This window comes from Drosophila rhopaloa, unplaced genomic scaffold (assembly GCF_018152115.1).
Source record: "Drosophila rhopaloa isolate 14029-0021.01 unplaced genomic scaffold, ASM1815211v1 contig_115, whole genome shotgun sequence".
NCBI classification, from domain to species: Eukaryota; Metazoa; Arthropoda; class Insecta; order Diptera; family Drosophilidae; genus Drosophila; species Drosophila rhopaloa.
The window spans coordinates 392,639-420,021 of NW_025334990.1; the positions used below are offsets into that span (position 1 = coordinate 392,639).

At 40.1% G+C, this 27,383-nt stretch overlaps 3 protein-coding genes across 3 annotated transcripts; all 3 read left to right on the forward strand.

Moving 5' to 3' along the window:
• Nucleotides 1-12,840: 12,840 nt before the first annotated feature.
• LOC108041538 lies at nt 12,841-13,687 on the forward strand. Its single transcript, XM_017119469.2, has 2 exons — nt 12,841-13,289; nt 13,415-13,687. Exons 1-2 carry the CDS (start codon nt 12,947-12,949, stop codon nt 13,588-13,590), a joined length of 519 nt encoding a protein of 172 aa, XP_016974958.2. The 5' UTR covers nt 12,841-12,946; the 3' UTR covers nt 13,591-13,687.
• A 1,313-nt stretch (nt 13,688-15,000) lies between these two features.
• Nucleotides 15,001-17,743, forward strand: LOC108041939. The gene is made up of 4 exons (XM_017120007.2): nt 15,001-15,158; nt 15,223-15,309; nt 15,362-15,703; nt 16,403-17,743. Exons 1-4 carry the CDS (start codon nt 15,071-15,073, stop codon nt 17,590-17,592), a joined length of 1,707 nt encoding a protein of 568 aa, XP_016975496.1. The 5' UTR covers nt 15,001-15,070; the 3' UTR covers nt 17,593-17,743.
• A 1,727-nt stretch (nt 17,744-19,470) lies between these two features.
• Nucleotides 19,471-19,976, forward strand: LOC108044731. Its single transcript, XM_017123841.2, has one exon. It carries the CDS (start codon nt 19,575-19,577, stop codon nt 19,842-19,844), a length of 270 nt encoding a protein of 89 aa, XP_016979330.2. The 5' UTR covers nt 19,471-19,574; the 3' UTR covers nt 19,845-19,976.
• Nucleotides 19,977-27,383: the final 7,407 nt, after the last annotated feature.

Sequence of the window (27,383 nt, forward strand, 5' to 3'; positions counted from 1 at the left end):
GAAAGGAGGAGCGGGGGGGAAGCTGACGAACATAAAAGGAAAGGGCAGCGCAGCCAACGATATTTTCGTTTCAATAAAAATCAGCAACCGGAGGATGCAGGAGCAGGATCTCTGGAAGCGGGGGCAAATGAATACGTTGCATATGTGAGGGGATGTATGTACATAAATACACGCCGACAGATAACAGACAGCCAAGGGGGCGGGCAGCGAAAACGCGGTTACACGGGGGCGTGGCAGGGTCTAAAAATCAGCAGCAACTGTAACAAGTTTCGTGTTTCTTTTTACAGTTTCTTCGTTACAGTCAATCAGTTTTGCATGAGCGATTTCTTTACTCGTTTGCGCCAACTCTACAATTTACTCACACACACACACACACACAACCTCAAACTGACTTTCCCCTTTCTGTGTGTGCGTTTGGGGGATTTCCCCATTTTCTTTTTTTGAAACGAAGTTAAAACGAGTTGCCTGCACTCGATGATTTAGCAATGAACTTGCCTGTTTGTTGCAAACTCTATTTTTGTTTTTGTTGCTGCACGGAAAAAAACTATAATAAACTATAAACTATAATAATAAATTTCCTAATGTATTTTTGAATTTATATTTAAATAAAACAAACTTTTGAAAAAGCATTTACGAAAATACCCCGCCGAAATGTTGGAATTATTATTGGATTGGACAATGATATTTCCATTATACAATTATTTATACAATTATATATATTAAGCTTTATAAATAAATGTTGACACCAACAAAAAGCTAATGTTTTTAATAAATTTTATTTAATTTACACCAATGGGTATTAAAGTGTATTTTGAGGTCATCGATCGACAGAAAATACCTTATAATATGGATTACTTCACAAACAGACAGACCTAAACGGTTCAGATACACCTGTGAGTTCAACCAATTCTGATCTGGTTTTGCCAGCTCATTATTAACACCAGCATCCACTACCAATTTGGTGAACCTTCTCCGGGCTATCTAAACTCCATTGCCGGGCTATTGAGCCCTTTCTGTAATTAAAAGCGAAGTTGAATCAAACCAGGTCCCACTCAAATACACACAATCGTTCGAACTCTAAAGAAGGGAATATTCTGTTACACAACGTTTATTCAACTTGTGGCCAAGTTTCCATTGTATCCAAAGACCCAGCTTGTCTTTGATTTTGTCTGAAGTTCAAATGTGAACGACGTGATATTTGCTTAATTTTTCTTTCTTCCCGTCTACTTTCGTTGGCCCCGGGGGAATTTTGGGGGATTTGGGTGTGCACGAATAATTATTTGCCCATTTGGGGGTTGAAGTTTTGCCACGGCTCAGGTAATTTGCACAGACAAAAGGCGATTACCACTAGACCAAAACAATTAGAATCGGAATCAATCGAGGCAAGACGGAAACAACACCCCCACACCTATTGCAATCGGATATCAGGATACTGATTCCACTTGCCCACAAAACATGCAGATACCTGAGGTCGAAACTCAGGCATCACGTTCGTTTGGCTCGCCAGTTGCTGAAAGGCTTCCAAATCATCCGGAAAGGAGCTTAAGGGTTTCCATGGCGGATCTATCCAATTTTCCGCGGAGTCTATAACTCTCTATAAAATGTCAGCTTTAATACCTTTAATGCCTTAAGGAATTTACCTTAAATTGTGTTCACAATTACAGAAAAAAATTACCTTTAAGGTTTTGTCAGCGGTGCTAAAAGAAATATTGTGGTTAATAAAAAAATTAATTGGCTTTGAGACAGGAAAGTGATTTCCTAATTTAATAGGAATTTCATTCTTGGAAATACAATAATCTTTAAATTTTATAAATTTTTGTATTGTAAAGGAAATTGAACTCTTAAATATTCTTTATTAAAATTATTCTTTTTGAAGAAACACAACATTTTTTCTATGTCATATAATTTAAAATCTTGTTTCATGTCGAAATTTATATTTTATGTGCATCTTTTTATGAGCAGCTTTATTTTAATCTTTTTCATTTCATTTATGGTCTCTTTTGCTTTTACATCCCACATTTGTTTGTTCGCTTATTTTATTATTGTAGGAAATTTTAAGATTCATTCCCTCGTACACACATAAAACAGAAGGAAATCTTTCCTACGTAGCCGAGCTCATCTGCCACACACGAAATATCCAGAAAATACATAATTTCATTATGTTTTTCCCCCGCCCCTGCGTGAATCGCCTGCAGCGGAAACTGTCAACACGGATTGCGCCCCCTCCATCCAATTTTCCGCCCCCTCTCCTCACATTTTTGGCCGCCCCTCCCCTTTTTCTTGGCCGGGGGCGTTGGCAGATAACGGTTTACTTTCTTAATCTCTGTACATAATTTTTGCGACTTCATGTTACGCAATGTCTGCCGGATTCTGTCTGTTCCGCTTCTTCGGAATAACATACGCCATTCAAGGTATCTCGGCTTATCTGAAAGCTTTAGCAATTTATTTAATTGGTAAATATGCCTATTTCCGGTTAATGAAATATATTTAAGCCAGAATGAGGACGAACTACTTTTAGTCTATACTTAGAGGATATCCACCTGAAAAGAATCAATTTGTCTTGATTTGTCTTGTGTTAAGCACAATATTTTTATTCTTAACTAAGCTATAATAATTTTTTTTCCTATGTTATACATTTGTCATTCAATTACAATATTTTAGAAACTTGTAAGCCCTCTACCAATTTCTGTTCTTAAACTGTTTAAATTATTTTTTGTAATCAAGTTTTTATAACATGCTTTATTTACAAATATTTATTTATTTTGGGTATCTGAAATTTGTTATCTTAAAGTTTAAAATCTTTGTACCTTGATAGAGGGTTAGACTCACAAGTTTTTAAGCGGTTTTTAAGACTTTATTGCAGCAATAATATGAGTTATAATTTTGGTTATTTTTTTATATAAAATAGCAGTTATTTTTCTTTAGTCAGAAGTGTATTTTTACATTAAATACAGAAACAATTTTTGTCAAAATTCTTATGAACAATCCTAAAATATTTTATCTCAATAAACATTTAAGTATTTGGAATTATTTAGATGACAATTTGGGGTGTCAGCTTGTAAAGAGTATTGGATGGCTTTTCAGCAACAAAGTGGCCCGGTTCGCTCTGTTTTTATCTGCTTATTGTTTCCCCTGTTTGAATGGTGGCCTTGGGCCCTTGATTCCACCGCCCACTTTGCTGCATATGTGCCTTTAATTCTTTTTCCTCTCTTTTAGTGACTGTCAGCAGGTGTCTTCCTTGGAGGGTCCTGACATCATCCAGCCCAGTCCTCAGGAAAGGTCTTGTTTCAGTTCTTACTTTTGTCGCCCTGCGATGGAGACGCACTTGACCGAGGTAAAGGAAAAGGAATTACTTTAAGGAAGCCTTGGCAGGGCATTCAATTACCAACTTAGCGCTGATTACTTATTCGTCAGCGTCATGTCCGGGGATCCAGGGAGTGCAGTGGGGGATAAGCTGGACCACTTCTGCTCCGCCCAGGCCACAAGCATATTACTCAAAAGGAGTTGACTCCTCCACACTTTCACTCGACTCCGGTTCCGACTTCGACTTCGACTTGGACTCCTCGACTCGGCTTGGCCACTTAATCTCGCCTTTTTGGTATGCACGGACTGTATTCAAATGAATTCTGATTGAATTCATTGAAGCTCATCAGTAAGAAGCGATTTTTTTCTATCTAAGACAGCAGATGAAGCTGGAGCAATGGCAGGAGTCCTGCTGCGTCGACTGGGCCTTGGCACATCCTTCAGACATTTATTTTCAGTAATGGAAAAAATGTGTTCTGCAATTTCGCTCATTTTTATACATAAATTTGCCAGGCAAACCCACGAGTGGAGCGGTCCAAGCCAAAGAGAAGAAGAACTGCGGGAAATATAATGCTAAAAAGTAAAGTAAATAAAGGATAATGCAGCAAGGATATAAATTACATAAAGCAGCGCGAGATGACTAACTGTGGCAGGCCAGAGCCGGTCCACGACAACGGAACGTGGCCAGCATTAGCTGTTCAAACAAAGCTTTTGGAGGGGGCTGAATGGGAGGCTTGGACTGAGGAGGGAGGCTCAGTGCACAGGGAAGAAAGATGAATACTGATATCAATTTTGGTTTTTTTACTTCTGTCAAATCAATAAACTGTTGCATGCCAATTTAAACGCAATTCAAATCCAGCCTCCATAGAAATTTGCTGAACAACAAAAAGCCGACTTAAAAACAACCGAGACAATAACATTGAATAATTTATGAACAAAAAACCCTATAAAGCAACAGCTTTTTAAAGCAACAACCTTTTTTTGTGCCACAACAGATAAAAACAGTTTCGATTTGAAATAATTAAGAATATTTATTACCACCACGGAATAAAACCAAAGTTAGTTATCTAAGTGCCCTAGGCAATCTTTTAAACGTTAAGAAAAAATTATTTTAACAATCTAACTTAAAAACCTAATTAATCACATAACTTTTTAAAGCGATTCATTTGAGATACCAATGACTAAAACTATTATGGAGCGATCTGAAACATTTAAATATTAAATTTAAGTATCCATATGGAACTAATATTTAAAAGTTTTTTTCTCTGTGTGGCAACGGAAGCTAAGGCGGCGCATTAGAAAATGGTGCGCACAGGAAACGGAAGTGGAAGTATTTTTAATGATTGGTAAATTTTTTGACGGCTCCTTCCTCAGCTCCCTCCCCCCTCTGGCCCCTTCTGCTCTTCGTGTTTGTCCCAAAACGCATCGAGGGAGGGAAGAGGGACCAGGCGGGGCAGACGGGCAGAATCGTCTTCGTCTAATATTCCTTTGTGCGGCCGTTATTATTGATGGAAATGCAAATTGGATTTTCAAATTTACTTCCCTGTTTGCTTTGCCAATCGACACACAAAAGTGTCGATGGGAGGAAAAGAGGAGCGAGACAGGGTGCAAAAGAGCTAAGGATTCTCAGGGGATTCCTTACTTTTACTCGGGATTTATGGAAAATTATCAAGGACAGGCAAAATGTTGCATTCATCATTGATTCTGATTTTAACCGATAAGAGTTTCTTAAATTCTGAACAAAAGCCATATATAAATTATCATTATACCCGTTACTCGTAGAGTAAAAGGGTTATTGTATTCGTGCAAAAGTATGTAACAGCTAGAAGGAAGCGTTTCCGACCCTATAAAGTATATATATTCTTGATCAGGTCACTAGCCGAGTCGATATAGCCATGTCCGTCTGTCCGTCTGTCCGTCTGTCTGTCTTTCCGTTTGTCCGTTTTTTTTTCCGTTGAACGCTGAGATCTCGGAAACTATAAAAGCTAGAAGATTGGCATTTTGCATGTAGATTCTAGGAGTTCCTACGCAGCGCAAGTTTGTTTCAAAAGGTGCCACGCCCCCTTTAACGCCCACAACCTATACGATTTTAAAATTTTAATATTTCGGAAAAGTAAAATGCAGTTTTATTGTGTTTACCAATACCTATCGAAATGTAGAAGAAATTTTTCAAATCGGACCATTCGTTAAAAGTTATGCGTGATCAAAGTTTCTATCTCCATCTCCCCGCACTCCCTTTACCTGAGTAACGGTATCTGATAGTCGGGGCACCCGACTATAGCTTCTTGTTAAATCTTGGAACTATAAACTACCGTAGTTTTGTTTTACAAGAAGGAGTTTTTGAAATTTTATTAATGGTCTTGAGCTGTTTCAGGAACAATTTAGGCTATGAGCCTAGTTTCTTTGGAAAATATATTTACAGTCAACAGAAGCAATTGGAAAATTTTTTAAAAGCCATTAATATTATCTAGTTATGGTAAAAGTAATATTATGTAATTGACTTCGATGTAAATTGATGTAAGTATCTTAACTTGTTTTTGGCATAGTTCAAAATCGTTATTGCACTTCTTGCTATTGTGTTCATATTAATTTCCACATCGCCTTCATATCTTCCTTCTACTCTTTTCCAGCCTGTCGCTTCTCGATTCCACTTGCTAGTCGCTTGCACTTTACTTCAAAGTAATTAACGCCGATCCAAAACAGACACCAATTTGCATAGCTGACCCTCGTTCTTTAGCCCGATATTCACCCACTGGCCACCCACCACCCACCACCCACCAAACACCACCCACAATCCCCCCTCGGATAAGGGAACCTATTACTCAAGACGTTCAAACACACACTGATGGGGTGAAGGGGTTGAGAGGGGGGAAAGTAAAACAAAAACTTGCAGCTTCTGAAAACAAAACCTCTTGAATTTTAATTAAACGTTTTTATGCAAGAATCCCGAATGCTGGCGCCTTTCTCCTTCCCCTTCTCTTCCTTCGCCTTAATCCCCCTTATCCGCCCCTTTTTTGATTCATTTGGGTTGGTCCTGCTGCATTTGAATTTTTGCCTTTGCCTTTGGATTTGTTTTTGTTGTTTTTCGGTGTATAAGCGATTGCATTTGCGTATATTTTTCTGGCAGCTGCTAAAAACTTAAAGAGGGGTCGAAGGGCCTGCTGATGAAGAACAAGATGAAGGCGAAATGAAATTGCAGGGTTAAAACTGCCATTGACTGCACTCTGTAATTCAATTATCGACTCTTGGCAGTAAAAAGTGTTAATTATTAGTTTCCTTTACTGCTCTCTCTCAAGGGAACAGAGAAAGAGAGAGAGAGAGAGACAAAAAGGAGACAAATATTCCAGCTAATGAAGACGTTGGTTGAAGTCAACCAAAGGATCCAAGGAAAATCGGAAACGGAAGCGAAAAGAATGTGTTGATGGCCAGTCAGCAGCGTAGTCCATAACAGTTTTTGAAGGGGTCGAGGCGATTAAATACATATCAAAGTTTTTATATTGAATATTAAAATTAAATAATATGGCCATTGAAGGACCCCTTGCTTCGGAAGACCATTAGAAATTAGTTTTATAAATGATCCTGTTGAAACAATACTCTGGAGTGCACAAAGAAATCAATAGATTTTTAAATCCCTTATAAAGGTGTCTAAAAGTAGGCCGTAAAAAAATGTTTTCGTATTTCGTAATTGATTAATCATATTTGCAGGCTCATCATGTATTGTTGCATACTTTTAGACACCTTTAGCGTATTGAAGTGGTTTCAATTAAAAAATTCACTTAAATTACAAATTTTTGGAATTGCATACATTAAAATATGCACACATTGTGCGTATAAAAATCTAAAATTTTTCTTTATTTTTAAGAACATATCTTCTCTTGCAGTGGAAGTATATATCCTAAAGTCAGGGAACTCGATTATGCGTTGACGGAGCACCTATCCCCCCAAGCTCCAGCCCTGAGTACTTCGCACTTTGGCATTGATGACATTTGCAGGCGCCGCGCGGAGTTAACTACTTGAACTGGCCTCCACTGGCGGATCCCTAGAGTGTCTCGGCGCCTTGGATAATTAATATTAGTTTAATCATAATTCTGTCAAGTCAACTTAAGTGAGTGAGAGCTAATTAAAAGCCCAGCGAGACAGAGTGGGCAGTCTTAACAAGTTATTTGCAGATCAGGTAATAAAAACTGATAGCTTTCAAACATTCTAAAAAAGTGTGCCGCAAAACAATAAATGTTGAATTACTATAAATGCAAATTAAACGATATTGTTTATTAAGGTGGATTAAAGTACATATACAATAAATGTTTGCTTCAATCCTGACATTGTTTTAATTAATTTATGTATTGTTAGGAAATTAACGCAATAAGTTAACAATACACTTTTTTCTGGGCGTGGCTGTATTTACAAATTTCGTTTTCATAGTAGAAAAGAAAAAAGTAGGAGGTTATCCCACATAATGAATGGCACTATAATAACTTTAAAATTGTAATGCACTTTCTACTATTATGTGTCTCTTACATGTATGAAGTTGTATGATCCTAATTAGCGGCTGAAACAGAGAACCTGTCAAGCATTTACTCATTAGGATTTTGTCCCCCGAAATCTCAGATTTCTTGCCCAAATCAGGTCGCAAATTCGATTGTGTTCCGCCCGAATTTCCATGACCTTTTTCCAATTGGCTTCACTAGTTCGGACCAACTCTTGTTGCAGTTTTTGCCTGCTAGTTCGCGGATTGATGATTGAGGAGCCAGCCCGGCCCGTTGGATGGCACATTCCATGGATGAGCTTGGATTGCTACTTCCGCCCGGGCAATTGAGCCCGGGAAAGGGGATTTGCGGGCTTGGGGATGCGGAGTGGTTCAAATTGAATGCAGCCAAACGCAGGGGAGGGGCAAATGGGCGGCGGAATGGGGGCCAGAAGGGCATCAGATTGCAGCATCCACCGCGCACTGCATAATTTATGGCGCCCAGTGTGCCCCGACTCCTTAATTCTTTTTTGCCGGTCTAGAACTGTTGTTGGAGCTTCGAATTTGTATGTTGCCTTTGACACCAGCTAAAGGGGTTACGTGTCTGCCACTTCAGAGGCATCCTGCCCCGCCCCCAGGATCTCAGACCTCCTCGCCCCGAAAATCCTTCGCCGCTCGAGTCAGCGTCTGTTTTCGAACTTTGCAGTTTTTTCGTGCCTGGGAGTTTTACAGTTTTCGGGGGTTTTCCCGAACTCGGCATGGGCATCTCCATTTCCCATTGCTTTGGCCGTTTTTCAAATGTCTGCGCCATGTGCATGCGAAATTTCCCAATGGAAGCCGGCACACACATTTCGGCCAGCAGACAGCGCGATAACCTGTGCTAATGAAGTGTGATGTTGGCCAAAATGTGATTCCCTTTGCCTCTTCTTTGTGACTATTTCAATCCCCTTGATGCGTGATGCATTCTAATTACTTGGCGAACAAATGCTGGATAAAAAAGTGTTCATATATTTGTAAATAAGCTAATACTTATTTACTTTTTTATCGAATTTTTACAATTATATTGCGTGCTAATAATGCACTATGAATTGTAATTATATGGCAAGAACCATTTAGCTATTAATGCCTTTGAAATTTATTTGTGACTATTTCTAACCATATATGCGAGATGAATTTTAATTATTTTGGGCCTACATGGTAATTTAAAAACTAGTCAGTTACAGTCATTTTTACACAGTAGTAAGTTAACTTTTATCCCTTAATGCAATAAAAATTAAAGATATTTGGCTTATATTTTCCTTTTATATAAAATATCTTGGCGTATGACTTTTTATAAAACAATATTTTTAAAACAATTATATAATAATACCATAGTTTCATTTAGTTTTATAAGGGCTGGTTGTATCAATGAACGAATTAAATTTACCATAATGAATTTTTTGTTGAAGACCAAGTGTGCTTTATTTGAATACAATATTCTTTCTTAATTCTTAATGTATAGTAAAAACAATCGTTTTCTAAGGTTCATTGTGAACGATATGTTCGCGGATTTGAACATTTTTGTAATGATTATTTACACTTTAGTATTGGAATATCTCTGATCGTGGGGCGGGTCTTCTCTTAGTTCGCCTTCCTCTTTATACATTTTGAGTGCTTTCAAAGTGCAAATTTATCAATCATACGACACGTATGCCGACACTGTGCATGTGTGTGTGTGTGAGTGTGCATAATAAACTGATTTCAATGGCTGCCAGTCTTTATGCATTAATTTATCCCATATTCAGCTTACCGCTCACGCTTGCCATCTCCCTCTCTCCCACGCACCCCGTTGTGTGCAATATAATTTTAAAATTTTGTTTTTTAATACATATAAAACAAAATTCACATCACGCTGATGGCGATGCGTTGTTGATGTTGTTGCTGCTTTTGTGGCTGCCGCTGTGTAACATTTAAAATATGCACAGTAACTAAAAGTATTTTTCACACAAATTGAGTTTGCGCCAGCCTCGTGCCACGCCTTAAACGACACCAGCCGCCCACAGCCTCCCATGGGCAATGGCAAAAGTCGCCGTCGTTGATGCTTTGGAATTGCCAATTTTGCTGCCAGTCAACGGACGCAGCACTGATGTTGCTGTTGCTGCTGTTTGGTGCTGCCACTGGCGACATGGAAAATTTGCTGCCATCGCCAGGCGTCAGTCAGTCAGGCTGTAAAGGCAACAAGGCAGCAAAAACAGCAGCACTCGGAGCTCAAACCTCGAACCACCAACAAACACAAAGAGCCGGCGTGTTCAGTCGCCGAGGTGGTGGCATAATTTAATAGAGTCGGTAATATCAATAAATTTTAAAAGCCTTTTAATGCGCATCGATAAAAATAAAGCAGACGCATCTTCGGCGGCATAATTATCCAGAAATGAGCGGCTCAAACCGGAGTTGTCGTTTGGTTTTTGGCTCCCATAAATTATCCACCATCTGATGGCGGCCCTGCAAGACCAAATTCAATTATGCAAATCGCATGTGAGAAATTCAATTGAAATACGATAATTTCAGAGGGACTGAAGAGGTGGGAGTGGGAGTGAAAGGACTCGGCGTTCGGCTTTAAGTTACTGAATGTTTTACAAGTGTCGTATTATGTCCCGGCGAAATCAGCTCAACAGCTCGAAAACTCCGCGGCTCAGCCTCCCCATGGAAATTTGCGCACAAAAGCCAAGAAAGCGGAGAAAAATGCTATAATAAGTAGCAGAGCGGAGCGATAAAAAGTGTGGAAAGCTGTCGTTCATATGCAACCGAAACAATGCAACAATGCAGCCAGCCCCACCAGCACCGCCATCACTGCCATCACCACCATCGCCACCATCGCCACAATCACCACCGCAACCACCAAAGACAATGTGCAGTATCCCCTTGGTTTGGTGGTGGTGCAGAGGGGGTGACGGGCTGCCGGCTCCCTGAAATGCAACCAACGAAAATTCATGGCATTAGGGGAATGCCATCGAGCTGGGCAACATAGCAACAGAATCAACTGAAAGGAGTCGGGGTATTTAGAGAGATTACAGGAAAAGATCATACCGACTTGGGGTCATCCAGCAGGATGTAAAAGTTCGATTTTGAGTAGACACTTTCATTTTAAATTATTTATAAATGAAAGTTTTTTTAATCATAAAATTTTTTACAGTTACCATTGAAATTAAAAAAATAAAATACTTTGGAAATAAAAGCATCTGTAAACAAGTTCCACCAATGAAACCAATTTCTTAGTAATTTAATTGCATTGTCAAATGCAATTGTTTTCTAATTATTTTTTTTTCTGTCAAAAGTATATACGTATTTAAAATATTAAAGTTTAATAACTTAAGCACCGTACATTTAAATATTATTTAAATTATTTTCACCAGAAACATGCTTGTCAACATTGTTTGGAGTTGAAAATCCAAAACTCATTGGATATCTACAACAAATCTCTGGCTTCCGTGGACAAATTCCGAAGGAATTTAAGGTTCTACAAGCTCCAGCTTGCGACGGAAAATACCAAATAGATCTGCACTAAGCCGCCTTTCTCAGCCAATATACCCTCCACTGTTCAACAACCAACCCGAACCGATTCCCATTAGACTGAGATATATATATATATATAGATAAATGTGTGTGTGTGGATATGTCCTGTCTGCCTTAGTTGTTGACGATTTGGTAACTGCAGCAGTTAGCTGCTCCTTCTCCTCTTTCGGCTGCTCTGGCTCAGTTGCAACTCGGGCTGGCAAGTGCCTTTGGCTTATAAAATATTTAAACGTTTTTGCGGCTTTGGCCGCAACATATTTGCACTTTGGGGCCACTGGCTGCAACTGTTCGTCCTTTTTTCTTGGCCAAAAGAGAAGGGAAAAAGTCGAGTTGAGTTCAAGTTGCGCCCGGATGCATGCTATTAATATTGTGCGACAGATGGCGGAGTGTTTAAATATTTACTCAATACGCAGGGCAAGAACTAAAAAAGCCACGGCTTGTCAGTTAACCCCCGGGCCATCCGAAAACCCCCCTCCCCAATATGCTAATACGGTTATGGTTACTGCCACTGCTCCTGCTGCGGCTTCTATTCTTTGCGGTTGTCCTTGTCGTGTTGGCTGGAGAGGAAATTTCATTATGCCAATTACTTGCATCAAAGCTGCTTGGATAATTGACTTTGCTTAGCCTCGGCGAACCTCGACCCCCCCATCCTCAATCCCTTTTGGTTTGCATAAGACGCCTTTTGCACATTAGCTGCCCGTGTCCCTGCGTTAGTGTGTCTGTGTGTGTGTGTGTGGAAAGGACCTCCATCTCCACTCTCTTGCAGCATAAAATAATTAAACTTAATTGACAGTTTTTCGACATCACCTTTGTCGCTTTAGTGTGACAAGTCAGGAGACTTTTCCTCCTTCTCCTAACGAGCTTAACTTTTTAGCAGCAAGTGCCTGCTTAGTTTTTACGGCGGAGAGTAACTAGCGCATTAACTAGCCGGTAGTTTGCTGCTTTAGTTAAGTTTAATTCTCGCAGGCGGAATTAAATACATTTTAAGCAGATAAGACTAGAGGAAAATAACTAATTTTAACTTATTCTCTCTTTTTTTGGTGCTTGTTGTTGATGGCAAAAATCATTAATTTATAAAAAAATGTTAGGAAACACATCACCCAAATAAAAAAAAAATATATATTATTTTTACGAGTATAAGGTAAAGTTATTATTAAAACAAATTCAATGGGAGTTTTACAGAGTTTAGCATACTCACTGTTAACCCTTATGTTTTAAATGTTCGAGTTTTTATTATAAGGAGCGCACACATCAAGAATACAAATTAAAATGCAATTACATTAATTAATTTTATTTTTTTTTAACTTTTTTGGTTTACATTTTAGTTGTGCCAAATTGTTATTTTAGCTTTTCAATATTTAAGTTTATGTTTAACACAAGTTTACCTGCTGAACTTAATTATTGTATAATTATGCAGGCAATGGAGTTTACTGTTCTTAGTCTTTTATAATTTGTATACCTTTATCAAGGTATCCATGATTTTAAAGCTGTTTATATCTATTGACAGGTATTTTTTTTGTTTTACTCATTATATTTAGAATCTTTCTTCGAAAAACCAGTTCAAAAAAACCCCAAATTTCTGCTTAAATTTTAAATTTTAATCGCTATTAAGACTTAGCAGCCAAAATGAAGTTCTACCCAAATGCGGATGTCTGGTTCTTCGTGGACAGGCCCAGCTGCATGACCAGCTACCAGAAGTACCCGCCCAATCACAGCTGGAAGATTCACGACCAGACCAAAGCGCGGGAGATGTACTACTGGCGGGATATCGAGGGCGTGAAAAAGACGCAGATCAAGCTGAAGGACCTCTACTTCACCAACTGGCCCAAGAGTCGCATCCGTCCTCAGGCCTGTTTGGGCATGCTCTATGCCACCGGAAACCGGTTTATCCGTCTGACCAAGGCGCCGCCCGCGGGCTTCAAGTGCGCCCCGATGCCAGTTAATTTGGCAACCGCCCGGATTGTCAAAGGTAAGTACCCTATTGGGTGCCAATTAACTTAATTAAACCCAAATATTTTTATAAACATTTTATTTAGTATCTTAGACTCTTGGATTATAAACATAAAAATATATGTATTTTTAATATATTTACAGTGGAGTTGCGCAAGAAGGCTAAACGTGATAGATTGGCAGCTAAAAAGGCTAAAAGGGAAGCGAAGAAGGCCAAGAAGGCCGCCAAAAAGGCAAAAGGCGGGAAGGGCGGAAAAGGCGGCAAGGACGATCTCAAGCCGAAGGTCATAAGAACCTACGCAGACGCCGAAAAAGCGTAATGAAAATTGAAATGTTTTTTAGTGAATTAGGCTAAATTCCAAAGTGTTTTTTAAAAGTAATAGTAAATGTTAACAATAAATTCATGCAAAAATTAAAACAAAACAATTTGTTAAACGATAATAAATTATTAAATGTAGTAAAGATAAATTAAAAAAATGTTTAGGTAATCGCAATGACAAATTTTTAATTTTTATGTAAAAAATAAAATAATATAATTAATAAATTTGTTTGTACTATTTTTTATTGAGTGGTAAACCCAATGAGGTAAAAACAATTATTCTTGTGATTTAAAATATTATTAGTACTACCCTTGTTAACTCACCCACTGTGTATTAATGACATGCGAACAGACATTTTCCCATTTTAATCAAATAAATTTGATTCTTGATTTTTGTCTGCGCTTCCCTTGTCATAAGTTGCATGTTGGGGCTGACGTATTCTTAACTGGCGTTTTTAACACCCGACCGCCCCCACTTCTCGATATCGCCCCACTTCACCGGAACCCCTTGGGCTGCCCTCGCTCGGCTGATTGCCTGCATTTAATCAAATTAATTAATGGCACATTTCACATTCATCATTTGCCCGGCTGCATATTTTCCCATTCTTCGGTGCAGCAAAAAGCCAGTGCTTCGCTTCAGGCTTCTCCGGCTGCGGTCACGCCTCCTTTTGCCGCCCCCTTTCCCCGCCCATTTTTACCCGCCCTTCGCGGCTGATTGAAATTGCACGGCAGTCTCCGTTTTCATTCCACTCGTACACAACTTTTTGTTGCGGATTTTTTGTATTCAGTCGCATTCTTTTTTTGGCACAAATCAACGAACTGCAAAATTCAATTGAAAATCGTTGAATGCAAGTTAATCAGTTCGCTTGGCTACGCTAATTATGTGGCCACTATATGTGTGGGAGGGGGAGGGGGCGGAGTGATGGCTGGGTGATATATTTACAAACATCCATCCGATGGGAGTTATCTGGGTAAAGTAACCGAATTATTTGGTTGTCGAATGGTCTGCAATTTAAATTGGACTGAATTGATGGCTCTGGTTGTCCTTACAAATGGATAAACAAACAATAAATTGAACATGGAATTGGTTATGAATACGCTGGTAAAGTGTATTCCAAGTGAATTCATTATATTCATAAATATGTAACAGCACATGCCGTCAGAATGTTGCTTTTGGAACTAAAAAAGGATGGTAATGGAACAATAAATTTGACAGATAGATAGATAGGATTTTAGCACATCCAAATCTACCTTTTCCTTTTTTAGCATATATTAACAAAAGGCCATAAATAACTTGTTATTTATTTTAGTAATTTTATATTTTCCTTTGCATCAATCTATTTAGGAATATGTGTATACATCGTAGTAAACGTATCTGTCTTAATTTATTACCAAACTTTTCGTTCAAAACTTACCTCCTACATAGTCAGATTCTGTTCAATAAATGTATATATTTAAGAACTAACCTAAACACCACAAGCATGGAGAAGAAGCCAGTGAAGATTTATAATGAGGACCGCCAGAATTTTGTGGCCACTCGGATGAGCCTGCCGCTTTTTATGGTGTCCCGTAGGATGGATCTCAAGGAGTTTATGAGTCCAGGATTATTAACTGGTTCCATCTTTTCTACCAGGTAATCGCATAAGGAGAGAAAATTTGCCGCGACTGAATAAGCAATTTAAGCTGGCGGGCCAGCATTACAATGAGGATTGCCAAAAGGGTAAGCGTTTTTAGAGTTTCAGAACTGGTGGGATGTTAAGACCTTTCCCCAGAGAACCGCCAAGAGGCGTTCAGCAAGGCCACTTTCGATCACTACCGCCATATCACGGGCTTTGACGTCTCGCCAAAGAATCCGTATCCGGAGCGGCGACGCCTGCACATCGATCGGAACATGACCAAATGGAAGGGCTGGCAGCTGCCCCCGAATCACTACGGAGTGCTTCCAGAGCCGTTCCTCCGGCTGAAGGGCACCAAGGGCTCCGTCTTCGCCAAGCCACACACGAACCACAGCCGCGTGTCAATAAAGCCTCCGCCGTATCACTTCTACGAACTTCCCGCGGAAATCGAGCGGCTGTTCAAGCGCGAGAACCTACAGAAGGGCATCTTCCTGTCCAGTAAGTGAAACACATGAAATGGGAATAAATTACTACATATCGAATACTTACTAAATACCGAATAGTTCCTAAATGTGATCGCAATATTACCACCGTCTTTAGGTAGCCAACTAAAATCGGCAATGTATCGACTTGATACAAAATTTAATTTTAGTTTCTCCAACAGAAACAAAAAGCAATCTTCGGCAATTAGAAGTTGATCAATCTCCTACAACAATTAAATATTCCATGAAACTACTTAATTTTGATTTTGATGTGTATGGAGCTAAGTCGATTTTCTGATAAATTTGCATAAAATTTAAACCGTTTTTCTGAAGTTGTTTAAAATACTTTATCTTTGAGTATATTTACGTGTATGTTGTAAACTTTTGACTGACATTTTAATACCTCCGGCAAAGGTACAAAAATGAATAGTTCTTTTATTGCTAAATTACATACCAATTTATAATTTAATTAACAAGGGGTTATAAAACAACTGGTATCCTGGTCAAAACACACAAAGCACTTTTTTAATATATGGGCTTCAATGTACACTTGTTCCAAAATGTGGTAGAAAACCAATAAATTTTCATTTATTTCTCTTAATTACAGTGAGTAAATTGCATTCCATGTCTAAAAATCTCTCTTTTTGTCTCTATTTTAAATATTAGAAACAAATTTAAAGTAATCTAAACGACATTAAGAGTGTTCCCCTTTCAGATGCCCGCGATCGGCGGCCGACAACCCACGCGATGATCTCCAACTTGTCGGGCTGTTGGCGTGATCCCAAGGACGCAGGTCCATGCGACACCCATACGAACATCTTTGAGCTGGAGGCGAACGCGGCGCCCGTGACGAAGACGGCTCGCCCCAATCCGCACCTGTTCCTGCGGCTCTCCTGCGTGCCCACGAAGCCCAACCGCCTGATCCGGCGCCACATCAGCATGGAGCCGGCTCCGGGTCGCTACTGCACCAGCTACCCCAACGTGTGTCCCTGTCCGGCGGGAAAGACCAGTGTGCCGGGGCTGCAGCTGCTCATCGACGACCAGAAGCGTTTGAAGTTCCGCCGCCAGCCGTTCGAGCGGATCGGGCGGAAGCAGCTCTGCGAGCCGGACTGGCGCCACGTCGAGGGGCAGGGCCACCGGCACGTCTTTCAAATGGGACGCCACGACAGGCCGAAGCCGCAGAAGGCGCCCACAGCCTCCAAGAAGCAGGGCAAGCCGATCAACATGTTCGCCGACGCCAAGTACATCAACATGCTGAGCCAGCCGCAGCGGCATCCCATCTCCATCCGGACGTACCCGGTGCCACCCTATGTGCCCAAGATCACCTACAACTGCGCGGCCAAGCGGGTGATGCGCAAGCAGCTGAAGAACAACAAGAAGATCGCCTTCAACAGTGGCCAGGAGCGGTGGAAGGATGGCGAGCGACCGCTGCAGCTGACCGCCCGCCAGCTGGAGGCCATCAAGCAGAAGTTGCCGCCGGAGAGGCGACTGATGGACCATCCCATCGAGCTGCCCGAGCTGATCCCCAGCCGGCTGACGCAGGTGCCCGACCACCAGCGGGTCACCTACATGCCCAAGTTGCGCAAGCGACTGTTCAAGTTCCTCCCGATTCCCGGGGCCCGGGTCCTGGTCACCGATAGCGACATCCGCCCGGACATAGTGTTCGATCCGGAGCATCCGACCGGGCTGTACCGGCGCAAGATCGACGAGACCGTGTTCTTCAAGGACTCCGTGCTGCGGGCGATGGAGAACCAGGACGATCCGATGCTGGAGGCCAACGCCACGGACATATCGCCATCGCAGTCCCAGGCCCAGTCGACCCAACAGTCGATAATGCGGGGCACCGTCACCGTGGTGGATCCTCAGGAAGGGAAGAGCGGTTCCCACATATCGATCCATGCCTAAAATGACTTGGGAGCTCTGCTCCACGTTTGTGCCCTTTTCGTTTTTGATTTATGATCCACGCTACAGTGAATTCACGTGGCCACACGGAGTCAAGACATGAACTCAGTGATGGTCGAAGGAAACCAGCCTTAAATAAAGATGAGAAAAATTATTCACTTGGAAAATCTAGTTTCGCTTTTAATTGCTATGTCAATAGTGATGTCATTATTTATTTAGCTTTCTAAGGTTTCTTTTAATAAGTCTAATAAAACGTTATCTTAATATAGTTTTTATCATTGCGTTTTTAAGTTGAAATTATTTTTGAAAATATTGGTTGTTTTTATGTTATGACAAACAATTACAAACAATTTTGGTTTAAAAGCTTAGGGCACATTTCGGAGTCTATAAAGTATATGTATTCTTGATCATGTCCATCTAGCCATGTACGTCTGATCGTTTCTACCCAAACTAGACCTTCACTTTTTGAGATATAAGGATAAAACATTGCAAAAAAATATTTGTTCTGATGCAGGAGTATTTAAGTCGGAACGAATCGATTAGATAATATATCATGAAACACCTTTCCCAGTTTTAAAAAACTAAAACCATGTTTCAGAAATTGCAAAAAATACCAGAGTATACATGCTAAAAAAAAACAAAGTTATCAAAGTTAATTTAATATTAAAATCAATAGAGAAGAGGGAACAATCACGATCACTTTCTTTTTTTTTTTAGCGTGTACGAGTATACTCTGGTATTTTTTTTTAATTTCAGATATATGGCTTTAGCTTTTTAAAACTGGGACAGGTGTTTCATAAAGCTGCCATTAATCGAAATAAAATTATAACATTGTTGTTTCTTAAAATATACCCATATACTCCGAGCTATATTATTTTGAACGATTTGAGAAATGCATTTTACGTTGATATAAAAATAAGTCGAATGTATCATATAGCTGCCATAGAAACGATTGAAAAATGTATCGGAAAATCAACCTAGCTTCGTTGTAACAGCCAAGGGTATTTAAACTTCGGCTTGCCGAAATTAGCTTTCTTTCATGTTCATTTTAATTTTAGCTGTCTATTTTGTGGTAACTGTCTTTTAAGCTTTTAAAAAGCCATTTTTTCAGCACTGGCAATGGACCGGGGAACTAGAGTTTCCTCGCCCTTCCGGCTCTTGCTGCCATAAAACAGGCCAAAGTAACTTTCGACCATAAAATAAATAACTTTTTTAACTGTCCATCTCTGCGCACTTCCCGTCCTAACCCACGACCGCACCACACACACTCACACACACTCGCACACACTCACACATACTCACACACACACACACACGAAGACAAAAAGGTCAAAACGAAATAATTAAGTTTTGCAAACGTTTTGCGGGCAACTCGGAGTTTGGGCCGAAGAGGGGGGCCGGGTTTGGGGGCTCTCTACGTGTGCCCCGCTACATGTGGCCATTAAAATGCTCGTATTATATCTCTCCTTGCTTAGATTGTAAAACATAATCTGTTATCAATTATTTTAGCTTCGTGGCCCGACTAGCTGGATGTGGATGTGGATGTGGCAGAGAATGGGTCGTGGGCTAAAACTTGCAAAGCGCTCACATTGCATTTTGGGACGGGCCTTTGGAGGTGGCAGGAGCAAAAGTTTCCAGACCCCACACACATGCACAGATATGTATTTATGACTTGGTTAACAATTCTGGCTGCTAAGCAATTTTCTTGCTCTCAGTTCGCCGTAAAAATGGGCTATCTAATCGATTATCGAATTGAGCGGGTGCCCCCGGCCTAATTGAGTTCCACGAGTCGAAAGTCCCGACTCAGCAGCTCAAATCCTTTGAAAACGTTTCGAGTCAATGGGCAATGAAACATACTTCACTTCGCTTTATTCATTTTAATACTTTGGATATCATTCTCAGAGCACTTTTTACGTCTTACCGACTTTTAAAAGAATAAAATTTTTCACAAAATTAGCCGACACTTGCGGTTGAAATTAAAGAAAATGGGTCTGAAACGCTTTGTATCCTCTATGCTGCGCAAGTCCCCGATCTGTGCCTCGGAGCCCGGAAAGTTGGCTGCCGGATGCCCATCCCTGTTCGCCGAGGACGGGATGTGGAACGCCAAGTTCCATCCAAAGAGGATTGTTCGCGAGGAGAGGACCCACGGACACGTGAGGAAGCAACAGCCCAGCCGCAAGGATGCCGAACTACCGCCCACTTTTAGGCTCCCCCGCAAACGTTCTTGGCTGCTGAGGCGCATGGTTCCCTCGTAGACCCGACCACGAGGTCAAATCTCAAGAAACGCTAAATCTGTAATGCCAATTTTGGTCCAGAGAACATCTCAGTTGTGCAGCACTCACCCACCAGTGTGCCCAGTAAATAATATATTATTTGATCTTTTTTGATTTGGGGGACATTTCAAATGTAGTTTTTAATTTGGGAATTGTTTTATTTCATTTCATAGCATTAAAGTAATAGGTGAACACGTTACTCGTATAGGAAATAAGTGTAGTCGTATATACATATATATATGAATTCGTGATCACGATGAATAGCTAATTATTGAAATACCACTGCCATTACATCATTAGATGAGCAATTTCAATGCAAAATCTCTAGCTCTTAAAGTTTTCAAGACCTCGACGTTCATATGGACGGATATATTTCAATAATTAGCCACGTCCACCAACGACCACTAATAGCGAAGTTCCGTAGAGACATGACAGATGAAAGTTTTTGATCGGTATATATTTATTCGGTCAATATCTACACCGAAGATTTTTAAATTCGAACAATTTAAAAGCTATTAAAAAAGTGAGTTCAACATTGTCAATGACCGCCAGCGGATAAATATACCTGACCTTGCAAGTGGCGCCATCTGTTGGATGTATATTTTTTTTTAAATTAGTTTGCAGAGTAAAGGGTATCTGATAGTCGGCACACTCGACTATAGCTTTCATTTTTGCTTTTAGCCCCGAAATCTTTTCAATAAGATTTAATCTTGAAAATGTGATCCAAAAACTACGTTTTTCGTATATGGCTTTAAATTTTATTTTATTTTGTTGTGCCAATTGATTAGGTTTTGAAAAATATTTTCTAAAAGAAAAAACCGACAAACAATTTTAATTCCCATTTCTTGGCTGCACTCCCTTTCTGACGAGATTCAATGAAACTTTTGTTTACCAGCTGCTGATTAACAATGGCAGCAGAAACCTTGACTATATGGGCATGTCCCTTCCAGAAAAATAATTCTTGTTAATGTTGGTGCCATTGTCGTGTTGCCTGTTTCTCCCCTACTCCTTTCCCCTGTTGTGCAAATATTTTACACGACACACGAGCTGCACAAAGCCAAAGCGCACAAGTAAAAGTAAATTATAAGCAAAGGCAACAATAGCAGCAGCAACAGCAGGAGTTGCAACAATGATGCAGTGCCATGTTGAAACGCAACTGATTGTGCGCGAAAAGTTTTTTGTTGATGCCACGCGCTGGAAAAAATACGGAGGCGAAGATGCTGAAGCAACAAAAAGACACCGCCCGGTTTTCGGTTAACATGACTTATTATTACGGGGGAAAAGTGGGAGTGGCAGCGCGGACTCAGGACTCAGACTTGCCAACTAGTTCAAGATGAAGTCGCGGTGGAAATGGATCACAGCGAATGCCATGAAAATAAAGGCGGCGCAGGTTCCTCTTTTGTCATGCTTTCGCCAACAGCAAACTAATATGAGAAAACGATACCCTTTGAAAGGGAATATTGGGAAGGATACCAGAAAGCCAGTCTGTTGAAGCATAAGACAAAATAGTATATTAGGAAGTATAGAAGCTGAACCATGTGGTTTTTTGTATAAAGTAGAAGCAGATCTTGTTAGTTCATATATGAAGAGGGAAATACTTCTAACAATACATAAATTAACATGCTGAATTAAAAATATATAATAAATAAATAATTTGTAGAAAAAATGTAAAGTTAGCTGGCCTAAGTTTTTGAAAGATTTTCCTTAATTTAGGGACTAGATTAAAAAAAACGCCATTGATGTTAGAATTATTAAGCCTAGAATTTACGAATTTCCTGTTTTCGGAGTTACATTTATTTTAAGTGTATTTATTTATCGGCTGCTTGAAGAACTAATGAACTGTCGCCAAAAAGCACGCTATACAATTTTTATGAGCGAAAGTAATAAAAATCGAAATGATAACGAATGGTTTCTTACTCTAAACTATGTACCTTAACTAGAATCGAATTATTAATGGTAAAACTTGGGGTATCTAATATTCATTCACGGTAAAGGATTTAAAGGGTAGGGAAATCTTCGGCATTCTGGGACGCAATTCTCTAGTTGTCTTGCCTTGTTCTGCGACTTACTTTTGTGTGCGATTCGGCCAAACAAATGAGCCACGACTCTGGCAGTGTTTCAGGCTCCTGCCCGGCATTCTTCCCCCGCACCCAACCCACCACATGGGGGCTTCTCTTGGTAGGGATTTCTTCCCAGTCGCGCTCAGCATGGTGCCAAGTCTGCATTAGTCTATGAAAGTTGGGTGCGCGTCTTTGGGGCTCTTCTTCCATTCTTTGGCGGCGGTTTTTGTTTTCCATCTGGCTTTTGTTTGGCTCCTTGTTGCAGATTTCTTTCTCGCTCCGCACGAAGTGGGTCACGGGGTCGTGGCGTGTGCAAATTGCAGCTGCCAGCGGGGGCGGGCCTGTGGGTGGGACTTGGGTGGGGTGCTGCGGTTGCACTCGCTGTGCGTGCGTCGACATGTCGACTTTACATTTTCAAATAATTTCTGATTAAGCATGGGAGGGGGAGTGAGGCTTCGGGAAATGCCGTGACCCCCGCAGTGTGACAAACGCAATGGGTGCAGCAGCCACCATCTGTCCGTACCGCTCCCACTTCTAGATTCATTTCCTTTCTCCCTCTTGGTCTCTTCATGGCAACATGCTGACATATTGCGGGGCATAATTTACCGTTGCCTTCGCCTGCTATTTCTCTTGCTCTGGCCACACTGTTTCTGCACTTTTTCTGATTCCTCGCCTGTCGCCGAGTGCAACTAATTTTTGTTTGTTCGCGAAAAGCCACAAAGATTTATGCTTGAGAAATTATGCTTTAAAAGTTGAGCATATGTCTTCGTTGTTGCTCGCCGCCGGCTTAAGTAATTTAATACACTTTAATGCCGGCTCACTCTTACAACAGCTCACTCTTCCCCAACTCACTTGCCATCCCACTCTGGCCCACGCACATAATGTATATTTAGTGTATGCGCATATAAAGGACATGCATTACGGGAGTTAGAGCGAGGTGGCCAACAGAACGGGATAGAAATAGGGCGGTCTGGGGTAAGCAGCAAAATGTTCATAAAAATGCAAATGTGCAAAATGGTGAGAGAGCGGGAAATCATAATGAAAGGACGAGCGAAAAGAAAAGGCGAAAACACATTTGAGCCAAAGGTTGCCATTCGCACATGTGTGCGGGGTAATGTGTTACTGTGTGCGTGAAAGCGCGTCACTTTTTGCGCTGACATTTTAAGTGCATCTTTGTGAAATATTTAAACAAAGAATAATTACACACGGCATTACGAACTTAATGCGGCTGAGTGCATGAAATACTCATCTCCATGAAAATATATATGAATGCAAGTGGCAGCGCATGAATGTATGTAAGCGTGGGGTCACAGGGCAGCAAGGTGAAGGTGATCAGAGGTTTTCGTTTATAAGATTAATAGTAGTCCAACTCTAAGTTTTTTCAAGTAGATAGATGTTAAAAAAATCAGGTTTCTTTAGATAAAAACGTAACATGTTTTAACCAATATGCAGATCTACACCTAATTTATTTACTAAACTCATATCTTTGATTTTGTATTATAAATTTACTCTTATACTTGTGGGGATACTTGTGGAGTTGATGGGTGTTGATTTGTTTTAACCAACTAGATAAATGGAATGGTAAAAATTTTAAAAAATATTTAAATATATTGTTAGGTGCGATTGTCACTTTAATATTTCGCTAAAATGTGTTTTTATTTGAATTTACAAAAGAGCACTTGAATATATATTTCAATTAAAAGACCCCTATTAAATTGTAATCAACTAGCTTTAAAAGACTAGTTTGATTAGAAATCAGTATGCTGGTAATCTTTACTAAAATTATTATACCATGTGCCTAAAAAGCAAACAAGACCCAAAAGATTTCCACCCTCATGCAATGTCGACTCTTCTCAATCCTGGGCTAATAGATAACTTTATTTCGAGTTAGTCGAACAATTTGACCAGCTAGTTGGTATGTAAAATGATTTTAAATTAACGCTAGGCTGTACAAATTGGCCAGCATGTTTGGCTGCAATCGCATTTTCCGAATGCCAAACTGCATCAGGTTGAGCCAGCATAGCTTTCCCCCACCTCACCGCCACCGTTGGGCACTTGTTGTGACAAGGACTTCGAGATGGTTACCCTTGGCTAAGCCAAAGTTATGGCGATTGCAGTTGGAAATGCAATGCACACACACTCACACATGCCAGGGAAAATCAGTTCGAAAATTGAATTCGACTGCTGCAGTGGCAGAGGAGGGAAGAGGGGGGAAAGGGAAAGGGGTTTCCCAATTGGGCTGCCGGCATACCAAGAACTCAACTGGAACTCCACTGGCTGAGTGGACCCGAACTGACTTTGTGCTTGCCATTGACTAAAACAAATGGGCTCCACAACATCTTTTACTGTCAGCTGCAACTTGTCGCTCTGTCCATTTGTGTGTGCCATACCCATACCCGTACCCATTTCCACTCCCTGCCCACTGGTATATAAATAAAATAAATATTTATATTGAAATGCAACGCAATCGAGCGCAACAGAATTGAATTTCAGAGCTTTGCTTTTGGCTTTTTGTGCCTTTTGCCTTTCGGCCTTTGACTTGTCCGCAGCTACTACAACTGGCCAACAGGAGGAATAACGATTTGAAGACGGTGAGATAGGGAGCGAGATGAGACGACAGCGATTTTAGTTTCTCAAATTGAATTTTGCCAACTTTGTTTGGCATTTAATTGCATTGCAAGTTGCGTTGCAATTCCAATTGATTCCGAATGAGCTGAGTGCTGCAGGTGAAGCGGCCCCAAAAACGATGCAATCCCATTCAATTGGATTGTCTTTCAAGGCGTAATGCGAAATAGTTTGGCTGTTAGCTAGTTGACACAACTTATGTGAATTTAACATTGTTTGTTCAGTTCACCGGCAGGTTGACTGAGCAAACTAAAATAGTGGCAGAAAATAATACAGTGGGAAACTAATACCCTTGCGGACTTACTAATCCTTTGCAAGCTGAATCAAATAAATCAATTGAAAGTCAGACTTTTGGAATTAAATTAAACTGGAAACTTGAAGGCTTATAAGTTAGGTAAATGGAAATAATTTATGTTTAAATTTATTGTGTTAATTCGAGTACTTCTGAACTGAGCTTTAATTTGAATTGGTTAGTATATAACAAAGATTTTTAACTTGTAGTTAGGTATAAGGTAAATAATGAGGTATTTTTCAATACAGTCGAAGTGTTGTAACTCTAAACGATGTATAATAAAATAAAAATTAAAAATTGTATACTTTCTTGAATTTTGAGTACGTTCTTATGAATAAAAAAAAAGCTTTTATAGCATTATTTGTTATTGATAATAATAATAATAATGCTTAACGATCCAAATATGTTTGCTGAACATTATTTATTATTTTTCTTCCAGGTCAAATGCCTTTTATCCAATGCAAAATTATACGTCTGTCATATTTTTCTTTGGTGGGAAATGGAGATTTTAATACTTTTAAATTGGATCGTATAGTTTTAAGATGTATAAAGAAAAATCTATCTAACAATCAAACTTGTAAGCGTTTTTCAAGAGAATCGACTTAAAAGTCATGGGTTTTCCCTACCGCCCCGTATGAAATATAAATGTGTGTCCTTAAACTTTTGTGTAGCTTTTGAAAGTCTGATATCTTGGTTTTAAGGGATTTTACAAGAAAAAGGAAGTGGAAAATGTCCAATGTGCATTATGCAGAAGCCGTGTGGGAGGAATATAAAATTACATTACTCAGCAAACAAAGCAACAAATTATCATTTAGATAATACTTTTTAGTGCTTTTCAGCACTCCCTTTCCCCGCTTTCCCCGGCTGTCCTTGTCTGCCAGCCTTTCACTTACCTAACGCATGGAAATTTTTTCCATCTGCATGCATTTTCTTTGTGATACCACCCGACCAGTGGAGCATATCAGGCAATCAGCTCGCCGCCAATGGAATTTTTCCCGGGATACCCGGCATTCCTCATTCCGTTTCTGGTGCGTGGGAAAGCGCGTAAAGTAAAATGTAAGTGGCATGCATGGGAAAAGCACAAGGGAGTGGAATGTGGCAAGGAATGGGTAACATAATACGCGGAATAACAAAAGCGGAAAAGTGTGCAAAAGCTGTCTAGAGAAGCTGCCAGCCAAGGAGATAAAAGATGGAGGACGCTTGGCATTGCAAATGTCCCTAATGTTCGCTTTACGTCTTTGTTTTTGCTCCTTTAAAGGATGTATACATACTTTCCAGGGTGTGTGGATCAGCACACGAAATTGATTAGTGACAGAAACTGCAGGCAGGGTTGTCTCAAACTTCCCGAATACAATTTTTGCAGCGAAGCTAATTATTTGCATATTTCTTTTACCTGCCCAGACGTGCGACAAGAACTCCGGGAGTTGGTCCTAATTTGAAAGGTTTTTCTTTTGCTACTTACCGCAGGACATTCCCCTGGCTTCCCACAAAGACAAATGCAAATGTCAGCAGAGTGTTGGCAACTTTTTCATTTTGCAACTCTGCCAGGACTCGGGTTTGCAGTTGTCATTTTGCGTTGCGCAAATGTCAAACTTATAGACGCTAAGCCACGTGCCAGAGGAGGCCAGAGACCCCAGATGCCGACTACCCAGCCACTCCCCACTCCCCACTCCCCATTTTCCGATTTTCCGGTCTTACCCCCTCACCTTGTTGTTACACTGCGTGGCATGCCAATGTTGCACGTTCAAATTAACTTTAATGAACCCAGTTTAGTTGCAAATGAGTTACAGAACTCGAAAAACACATCGAGACGTGTTTAGTGAGCATTGGGCAGAGAAAAGGCAGGGGATTCGGATACCTCAGGTGGCTGCTTAAAAAGCACTGATGGGTAGTATTCTCACCCAGTTGCATTTTGATTAGTTTATACCTAAGAATGTAGGTATAACAAGTGCGTGAATATAAATCGTATTATGTAATAAGTGAATCAAAAGCTTATGAAAATATTTCTGCCACAAACGAATTTAGAATCAGATTAGAACAAAAAAGGTTGAGATAAATATATAATTATCATTTTGTGCATGGGTTGATTTGAATTTCAAACCTTGATGAATACTTTATGGTTCTCTTTTAGTACTAAAACACTTGCATTTGATAATTTCTTCTTCGCAGAGGACACCTAGCGGACCTATGGACCTATATCAACACCACCAGATTAATAAATTACCTATGATCGGCTATGATCCTACGAATAGAATCAATTGGTTTGTCTTTAAGGCGTAATGCGAAATAGTTTGGCTGTTAGCTAGTTGACACAATTTATGTGAATTTAACATTCTTTGTACAGTTTACAGGCAGGTGAACTGAACCACGAAGGGAATACACCATACAATGCACAAAGACAAGGTAAAACACAAAAGGAAAGCTAACTTCGGGCGGAGCCGAAGTTGATATACCCTTGCAGAATACTCTGTAAATTATATTCTCCAAAATTATTAATATGATGCATTCTTAATACTCATAAAAAATCCCAACTTCCTAACTTTA